The sequence below is a fragment of the Cylas formicarius genome, unplaced genomic scaffold, assembly GCF_029955315.1.
Source record: "Cylas formicarius isolate icCylForm1 unplaced genomic scaffold, icCylForm1.1 PGA_scaffold_5__7_contigs__length_24384050, whole genome shotgun sequence".
NCBI lineage: Eukaryota > Metazoa > Arthropoda > Insecta > Coleoptera > Brentidae > Cylas > Cylas formicarius.
In genome coordinates, this window is record NW_026844341.1 from 4,655,269 (window position 1) to 4,665,683 (window position 10,415).

At 37.3% G+C, this 10,415-nt stretch overlaps 1 protein-coding gene across 1 annotated transcript; it reads right to left on the reverse strand.

The window, feature by feature from the left end:
• Positions 1–766: 766 nt before the first annotated feature.
• Positions 767–3,878, reverse strand: LOC132702361 (uncharacterized). The gene is made up of 2 exons (XM_060670945.1): positions 3,592–3,878; positions 767–893 (listed from the first exon to the last, which is right to left on the reverse strand). The coding sequence occupies exons 1-2, from the start codon at positions 3,876–3,878 to the stop codon at positions 767–769; spliced, it is 414 nt and encodes a 137-aa protein (XP_060526928.1).
• Positions 3,879–10,415: the final 6,537 nt, after the last annotated feature.

Below are 10,415 nucleotides of genomic sequence, written 5' to 3' on the forward strand. Positions count from 1 at the left end.
TTAATTTTACATCTAAATTTGACAAATATTTACTTCATTTACTATACAGCACTTTCTACTTTCCACATATACTTGTATGTAGCCTAAATTTCAAGAGTTCGCTTATAGTGCAAGTCAGTGACTATTGTTTAACAGTATGGTATAATAGTATTTGTTTAAAATTTGTGGCCTAATCTACTAAGCTGGACTGCACCAACAGAGAACACCTAATTTTCTTTTAAGTAATTGTAAATTATTTTTAATTTAGACAAAAAAATTCTTATTATTATCGCTATGAAAAAACATGAAAGTTGCAGTTCGGTTCCGTTCTGAGTAGAACGAACCCATTTGGAGTATTTCGAGTGTATTAACGCGGACGAAACGAGTGAGTGTTTAAATTCCTTAGGACGTTTTTACGGGAGCACGGTCGATATCTGAGAATCATAAAATTCAAGTTGCACGTCGAAGGAAATTCGACGATATGAATTCGATCGATTTAACGTCGCTTTTCCGGTATCTGGCCCTCTTTCCTTGCGAGACGTTCTCAGTTCAATTATTGGTTATGGTCCGTACCGAATGCTCGCTTTAAATGATCGTTTGGGGGAGAGAAATGGCAGTTTATGACAAAGGCATTGAACATATAATAATTATCGACAGTTTAGTTAAGGCAGTAGTGATTCATCATAAACGTATGAATGTTGTGGACATTATAACATTTCTCAAATTGCTTATAGATGTTGGTCAGATTCGGGTCGTTTGCTGTCGGTTGGAATTGGTTCCTGGCTTGTCACTTGTTAGTGGCAAAAATCCTTACATCTTCGATGTTGGACGTAACCTTCTGAGGCTCGTTCTGCTTCGATTGACTTGGAAGCTTGTTCCGCTTCGGTAGCTTCGGTAGACCTAGAGATATCGATCTGCAATGCTCGGCTATTTATCAGATGGGTTTGAGGCTCAAGTTCTCTCTCTCTCTCTTCTCTCTCCCTCTCTCTCTCTTCTCTCTCTCAGTTTCTGAGGTAACATACCATGTTTATTACCGACTTTTATAATTTATAATAATAATTATTAAGAATTATTTAATAACATTTCTGAGGTAACATACCATGTTTATTAGCGATTTTTATAATTTATAATAATAATTATTAAGAATTATTTAATAACAGTTTCTGAGGTAACATACCATGATTCACAATCTTTGGATAGTTGTCACATGGCTAATGTATTCAGTTTCAGATGATTACTTTCCTTCCCATATCCATTATTACTAGGAATTTTTTGAAAATTGTTTTTATAATTTTAGTATCTACTTGGGTTTTTTCGGAGCGCATCTACTTTGTGAAATTAATTCAATCTTTTTCCCTACTTTGAAGCGGATGTGAGGCCATACTATGCACTGAGATAAGAAGGTGATGAGCACTGTCTATTCACCACCTTTGGAAGTGCATATTTGTAGAAGACAAATTGGCGTGTGAACCTCACTAATATTGACAATCGGATGTGAAGTCCTGGTGAGAAACTTAACTTAATATATACGAAGAATAACCTACTCATTAACAATAATAATAGACAACAAATACATTTTACCTTCAACAGAAGATGAAGATCAACATTTAATAGACACCTTCTAAAATGAAAATAATGAATTATCAACCTTTGAAGTAGCAACGTGGAAAACTAAGTTCTTCATCAAGAAAAATGACATTTTCGTAAATAGAGCTGATAAGGGAAATGTGACGATGCTTGAGTGTAGAAACTATTATAAACAGAAAACACTACAATTACAACTACAATAGCAGTCGTCAATAGACGTTTGACAAGACTCCCCTTTAACACATAGCCGAGTCTTTAACAGGTGTCATTCATTTAGGTGCCCCTTTTTATACATCTTCTGAATAAAGAGCAATCAAAACTCGTTGACAAACATGCCATTACTTTTATAAAAATCTCCGGATAAATGTTGTGCGAACAAAAATTTTTGCTTTATATATGTAATTTTAATATCTACTTAGCTTTCCTGGGGGCGAATCCTATATTAGCGGGTACTTTGTGAAATTTACTCAATCTTTTACTCCACCTTGAAGTGGATGTGAGGCTATTCAACCCACTGGGTTCGGAAGGTGTCGGAACACTATCTATTACACCACCTTTGGTGTGTGAACTTCACTAATTTTGACAAACAATCGGATGTGAAGTACTGGTGAGAAACTTAACTTCATACATCCGAAGAAAATGATATAATAGCTTATAGCTTCAACAGAACATGAAGATCAACATCTAATAGACACCTTCTTAAATGAGAATAACGAAATATTAACATTTACAGTAACATCAAGAAAAATGGACATGTGACGGTGCTTCAGTATAGCAGAAAGCACTACATCCCCATAATGATAAAATTGCTTATCAAATATTGAAAAATGGTGCCACAATTACAGTCGACAGTAGACGTTTGCCAAGACTGTCTCTTATTACATAGCCGAGGCCTTGACAGGTGTCATTCATTTATGTGCCGCTTTCTACACAGATAATGAGGAAAAAGCCATTAAGAACTAGTTGATAATCATATGTTATCCCTATTCTTGGTATCTCCGGATAAAACTTGCGCGAACAAAAACTTTTGCTATATATAAATTTAGAATCTACTTGGGTTTCCTATGGGCAAATCGTGTATTAGCGGTCACTTTATGAAATTAATTGATTCTCTTGTTCCGCTTTGAAGTGGATGTAAGGCCATACTGGGTTCGGAAGATGTTGGCACACTATCTCTGATACCACCTTTGGAAGTAACAAATTTCTGTGTGAACCTCATCAATATTGATGTGAAGTCCGGGTGAGACAAAAGATACATTACAGCTTCAACAGACGATGAATATCAAAATTTGATAGACATCTTCTTAAATAGGAATAATGAAATATCAACCTTTGAAGTAGCAACAAGGAAAACTAAGTTCTTCCTCAAGAAAAATGACACGTTTGTAACTAGAGCTGATAAGCAAAATGTGACAGTGTTACAGTATAAGGACGATTATAAACAGAAAGCACTACAACACCATAATGATATATTTGCTTTCCAGATAGTGAAAAAGAGTTTCGGATATAGCCGAGTCTTTAACATTTATGTGCCGCTTCCTATTCATCTCCCGAATAAAGAGCAATCAAGAACTAGTTGACAATGAAACATTGTCATCCACCCCTTTTATTGGTATCTCCGGATAAATGTTGTGCAAACTAAAATTTCTGCAAAGTATCTGTAGTTTCAGTTACTACTTGGGTTTTCTGGAGATGACTAGTGTATAAGTTGCTATTCTGTGATATTAAATTAATCTTTTGCCGTACCTTGAAGTGGATGTGAGTCTATACCGTGCACTGATTTCGGTATGTATTGGAACATTATTTATTACACCACCTTTGGAAGCGTCAAGTATATTTGTGGAAGACAAATTGGTGTGTAAACGTCATTAACATTTGTGAACAATCGGAAGTGAAGCCCTGGTGAGGAACTTAACTTAATATATTCTTCTTCTTCTTCTACTTCTTGGAGATCTGTCGATCTGTTAATTCTGAAGCTGCGTCTGCATCTTTTCCTGTGATGTGGATTGCCAACTATCTGTCCACCTTTTAGGTGGTCTCCCGGGAGGTCTTGGGCCGGGCGGTTTGTTTTCCAGGACTATTCTCGGAAGTCTGTTCTCGTCCATCCGTCTTACATGGTTGTACCACTGCCTCTTACGTTGTTTTTCCCTTATCACAATATCTTGTATCCCGCACTGCTCTCCGACATCTGTGTTTCTTACTCTGTCTCTTCTTGTGTTGCCCACTATTGTCCTCATTGTTTTCATATCTGTTACTCTTAGCATTCGTTTCGTCTTGTTGGTGTCTTCACGGACTTCCGTGCCGTACGTCATGTCTTGTAGATTCTAATGCTGATATCCTTGCGCATGTACGAATTGGACCAGACTATATCTCGTAGGTATGCTGATAATGCTTTGGTAATCTGGCTCCTTATGTCTTTAACTGGGTCGTGGGTGCTTGATATATCTATGCCCAGATATCTTAATTGCATCATTTGTTCTATGGGTTTGTCCTCCACCACCAGCTTACATCTGAGCGGATCATTCGTGATTGAGATACATTTGGTCTTGCTGACAGAAATGTTCATATTGAGTTGGCGGCTTTCTAGGAAGAACTGGAATAGTTGTCTCTGTAGGTCGTTTTCTGATTTGGCGATGATTGCTGCATCATCGGCGTGCCACACCATTCCAACTCTTTTGTTGCCCGGTCGGTATCCGAGGTTGAGACCTGTTACTTTGTTTATAATTTTGTCCATGATAAGATTAAACAAAAGGGGGCTTAGACTGTCACCCTGTCTGATTCCTCCCGGTGTTCGAATATTTTCAGTGAATTGATCTCTTACCTTCACCTTTGTTACGTTATTGTTATTTAGGTTGTGGATTATCTTCGTTATGTTTGCTGGTGCCTTATTTTCCATTAATATCTGTAAAACGTCTCCCAATCGGACCCTATCAAATGCCTTTGTTAGGTCAATGAAGCAGATATACGCTGGCATGTTGTACTCTGTGGCCTTTTCTTTTATTTGTTTTATTATAAACATTGCGTCTGTTGTTGACCGTCCCTTTGTGAAGCCCTGTTGTTCTTCAGCATTCTTAATTTGTTCTTCCAGTTTGTCCTTGAGAATACTCGTTAAGAGTTTCATTGTCGTATTCAAGAAAATTATTCCTCTATAGTTTTCTGGGCAGGTTTTTAATCCTTTCTTGGATACAGGTGTGGTGATGCCATTCGTCTGGTGTTTCCGTTTGTTTAAGATTTTGTCAAATAATATTTAAGAAGAACCTATTCATTAAAAACTACTAATAGGCGAAAAATACATTATAGCGTCAACAGCGATGGTGCTTCATTGTAGCAAAGATTATAAACAGAAAGCAACAACAACTCTATAATGACATTTGCTGACCAGAAATTGAAAAAAGATCCCACAATAACTGTCGACAATAGAGGTTTGACAAGACTGCCCTTTAAAACATAGTCAAGTCTTTGGCACCATTTAGGTGCCACTTTATATACATCTCCTGAATAAAGAGCAATTAAGAACTAGTTGACAATCATATAATGCCATCTCTTTTATTGGTATCTTCGGATAAACGATGTGCGAACAAAAACTTTTGCTTTAGCAAGCCGACCGAACATCCGAATTAATTCGTCCAGATGTTCAGCCGATAGGAAAACTTGCGGGGAAGTGAAGCGGGCTCCCACGGCACGGGTGATTTACCGCCGTTTTTATACCGGGTGACCTACATTGTCTCGCCTTTCCTTACTTGGCGTAATGGTTTAAGATTTTTATTATTTCTTGCCGGACATTCTGTCCCGTCTGAAATATCGGCCGTCATTGTTCGCCGACGTTAAAATTGAGGTTTCGCGTTATTTCCAGTCGCTACGAACATATCAACAGGACAGTCTCATTTGTCGGGACGGTGTGAGGCTCGTTCGACGAGGTTCGGCTATTTTCGCTAGCGTATCATACAAATCAAACCAAATCAATCACGAATTGAATTTGATGCTTTTAGAACATCCGCATTTATTGACAATGCGATTCAATTTTTCTCGAACTCTTATCGCATAAATTTGCTTCCCTTAATTCCGCTTTCGTAGGAACAGTTTAATAAGGAATCAATCACACATATCACAAACTGTACTTAAAAGGTAAGGTTGAAGGTTCTAATATATTGATCTGAATCTTCGCTGTGCCTACGACTGAACTCTGAACTTGCAAGCCATTGTTCATTTCCAATTCATCAAAAAAAAATAAAACCTACTGTGTACTTTCTCTATCTCATCGACCTAAATGGTCATCTCTTCGGATGATTCAGATACATATCGTCGCCATGGATACGAAAAGTCGTACCTTAAAATTATTAATTTTTCACGAGAGCTGTTTTAAATTATTGATGGAATAGAAACTTGTCACAGAGAAATAATTGATGGAATCGAAACTTATCACAGAGAAATACCATAAAGTTTTTATGGCTGTAGTTTGGTTTTTCCAATTCAAAGAAGAATGAAAATTGTGATATATATTTTTCAAGAATATACCCTTAAAATAGATAGAACAGAGAAAAAAGTCCGTTCGTACGCTGTTTAATTTTAAAGTCAATGATTAGTAAAAGATAAAAAACTTGCTAATATAAGTTAAAGTTAACACTATTTCTATATTAACAAAATTGACGATTGACTCATATGGAAGAATTCTGTGGTGGAGGCATTATATCACCGTGGCGCAAGTCGTCGTATTTAAGAGCTAAAACTGTAGGCCTCTCCCTGTTAAGCTTTTGAGCAATTCAATTTGCAATATTTTCCTGTGTTCTGTAATGGGTCTGTAGAATTCATCACAATGTGATAATTTGTAGGACATTTTTTTAGGGGTTTCATTTCAACTTTAAACTCCGAGATACCTGTCCAGTTCACTGTGTTTTTGTTATCGTTTTTACAAAGTTAATACTCCTAAATTTTTAGTTAAGCAGGTGAAAGGAATTCAGCACAACACTGTTGTGAAAGACTAGATGTTTTATTCATGAATAATTTCGAGTTTGTTGATTTATTTTATGAAATTTTGTAAAATCGCAGAGACGAGGATATTTTCAGTTTGTTATTAAATATTGTATTCTACAAAAACAAATCGGACCTTTCGTAAGTTGGAGAAAAATATCAAATTAGATCGAGACAACAGTTTTGACGTTTTGATACTTTATTCATACAAATTTACTGAAATCCAATTTCTACCCAATCGATTAGGCACGAAGGCGGGGTTCAGATCGTGTGATTATATGACGTAAATTAATCAACACCCTGTATCAGGTAGATAAGTTGCCGGATTCACGTAACGCGTACGATTACGATAACGTATCGGTATGGGGAGGCGGAAATTTAAAACCGTCGTAGTTCGACGTCCGGGTGGCGGGAAAACGCTATTTGTCACGTGACCGCGGTCCTGCGGCGGACGCTCACGATCCCCGGGGTTATAGGGGGGTGTGATAAAACGGACGTAACGGCCGCAGATCGACGCTACGTGTCCCTTTGTGAGTTACATTGTTTGCCGGTTAAATTTAAAACGTGCAAGATTAAAATGCGAAATTGTCGGACCTCGCACGTTCTATATACAGGTGGTCTTCGATCCTGAACCTAAGGTAGCTCTTTCATTGCTCAACCTAATGTTCGTCGAGTTTATATCCGTGAAATGATCTTATTCAATCCTTATAAATATATTGGCACTACTGCCTAAATTACTCATTTGCGACGGCAATCAAGTCTATTCCGTTTAATTTTTCAAGATATCTTCTACAGACTACTGTAATACTATTTACAAATCTTCTGGATTTTTCCTGCGTCGTTTGTTTATAAATCACACAAAAAACCAACGCACACAGACCGATACCTTAATTGATTGTCACATCACCATCCGATCCAAAAATCATCAACCCGTGTCTTTGAACTCAGAACTAAATCACCTTACATCTGCTCCTTTCTCTAATAATTTTCACATTAAAGATATTACTTACCTTACACTCAAAATATCACTGACCATATATCAAAAGTTCTTGAGAAATATAATGTCAAAACCCGATTTGCCACTTGTCCGAAAATCTCTCAACATTCTCGATCCGTCAAAGACAAAATTCCGGGTGAGATACCAGTAGTTTACGAATAAGAGACCTGACGAAAAATATCAACTAGGCTTGAAGGACACGAAAGAACATTAAGACTACAGAAAATAAAGTCAGTAGGATTTGCAGAACACAGTCATGAAACCGAACATCAAATTTTATTCTACAAAAAATTAAATTCTTGCATGTAATCAATTCTTCTAACAAAGAAAAATAGGAGAATTTATAGAAATTTATAAGAAACCAAACAATCTTAACCACGACTCAGGTCACCAATATGGGAATTTGTCATCCGAGACAATGTTCATCTCCCTTCTTTAGCTCCGTCCCCCTCAAACAATATATAAGCAGGTACAGGGTATAATACAAGCCAGTTTCATTTAAGCTCTGAAGGAGAAGAATTTTCTTTTGTTATTTTTTCTTTAATTTTTACCGCGGCACAGTCGTATGGTACAACGAAGATTTGTTCTCGATCGTTCGTTAAGTCAATAAACTATGGATCTTTAGCCCTTTGCTTGCATAATCTACACTTTGTCTCCTCTACACTTTTTTCCTCTTCTTCTAACCGTTTTTTCCAGCAATCAAGTTCTTGTTCTCTTCTCTTACACACTTCCTTTATCAATACCACCTCACCCCTCCGCCTCTTTTGGTCAATCCAGAATCAGCTTGCTTTTACTTACTTCTGGCTTTTTCTCCTTTTACTGACTTCTTTACACACCATACGAGTTTTTTCAACAATCTTTTCACACTCACATATCCAGTTTTTTAATGGTGCCTTTAGCTTGTATACCTCTCGCTTAGTCGATATTTCCCTTGAGCTTTGTTTTACTATTATTACTGTATTACTATTACTGTATTGCAATTACTGTATTACTTCATCCTGTCGGCGAATTTAACTAAGCACGTTGCAACAACCTCGATAAACCAATCACCTGCATCAGGGTGAATATGGGTGTGGACTCTTGGATACGATAAGAGAATGCTGACGATGCAAGGGAATATTGAGTTGGGCAGAGGACAGGGGAGAAAGAAGAAGTTACTATGTGGCTGTGTGAATGGTTTCAGATACAGGATACACAAAACTTTATGCGACTGGTACAGAATGGAACACCTTCGCTGAAGAACACGGCCATTTAAAAACAAGAAAGTCAAAAGAATTTGTATTTTTTGCGTATAAAATCTGTTTCCCTGTAGTGTACAAAGCGGTTTGTTTGTATTAGAAAATTTCAACTTAAGTAGCCCACGCAATTCTATGCCGAGTAAAAGTGAGGTGGTATTGTTAAAACTAAACACCGAATCCGTCATCACATTATTGGTCCGCCATCGGAATATTCAGCAAGGAAACGACGTTAAAACGCGTAGAACAAGGTCCCGGGAGGGCCGGCAAGAAACACAAAGGACCGATTGAATCGGCAACGGCAAGTCGCACGCATGGTCGGAGTTCCGCAAGAGGCCCCGCTTCTATTCGCCTCTATTATTTCTGTCAGCCATCAGACCCCTATCACGTTAAACGTAATGACGTTGCGTTTGTGTGCGGGCTCGGAGAGTCAGATACCGTGACGTTTCCGTCCGACCTTCGACGTCGCACCCCGTGTTTATTCTGGATATCGAATCGGTTGCATTAGATCTGAAGGCTTAAATTATCGAACGGCTCCGATATCGTGCTTGTGCGTTATCCGAGCCTTCTCTAATTGTAACAATTGTATTGCGCTGCCGATTGAAATTGCTTCGGTTCCGACACCACTGCCGTGTTATTAATTCATCTGGATATGTACTGACCGATATAATTAATTTATATATTTATTAATTGACATCGTATAAAGTCATATAACAGTAAAGACAAGTGCGTCTAGGAAAAGCAAAACTATACGAATTCAATTAAACTCCAAAGTTAATGTCTTAAAAATTACGCAAGTCGACAAAATTAAACTTCTTGACAGATGTTTTCATTTTGATTATATATAGTTTTTATAGGCCGATTTCAAAAATTCCATGCATTTATTTATATCACGTAAGGATTTTTTGCAAATACATAAGAAAAATAAACGATATTTCTAAGCTTAAAAATAAGTGAAAAAAAAACTTTACTGTGACTTTTTTCAGTGAAATCCTCCTCTTTTTGTCAGAAAGCTGCGTTTTCCGGACATTCAGCTTTGTTTTTGAGGGCAACACTGTCCATATTTGTCTAGGGCTTTAACAAACTGCTTCTGACAAGGAAACAGTAACACGTTTTTGGAGTCAACTAAGCTATGTCTTAATAGATTTTTGCTACCAGGTGTAATGCTTATTCTAGAGGGCCATTCTATTTGAGTCATCTCAGCCTATTGTTGTAATGCACTGGCGGTCCTTCCTAAGTAAAAAATTGGCATAATTCTTTTTCGCGATTCCGGTAAAAGCTTGATTTGACGCCAGCCACCAGTAAATGTTTGTGTGCATCCTTTGGAAGACGCAAATCTCTTAAATAAATCATTAAATTCACTCTGGTTAAATATTTCGGGCTCTCTAAAATCTGGTGTGAAATCTGATTCTTCTGATTTTGACGATATGGCGTTTTCTAGTTCTTTTGGAGCGGTAAGTATCTGGTCCATGAGGAACTGATGGACTAGCACTGTCAAGATTGAAATACACAATTTGCTTTTTATTTTTTCTGTTGAATCCTTGAACATTACACGAACCAAAATAACAATCATCACTGTGATTCCTAGACTCTGGCCATACCATGGGAATTCCAAAGCTTAAACATTTCTTCCTACCTTCTTTCACGTT

Excerpts from the sequence above, each read along its gene's own strand:
- LOC132702361 (XM_060670945.1), bottom strand. The coding sequence starts at position 3,878 with ATGACGTACGGCACGGAAGTCCGTGAAGACACCAACAAGACGAAACGA. Across the intron at positions 894-3,591 it reads CCCGGGAGACCACCTAAAAG|ATCGATATCTCTAGGTCTAC; the intron begins GTGGACAGATAG and ends CGAGCATTGCAG.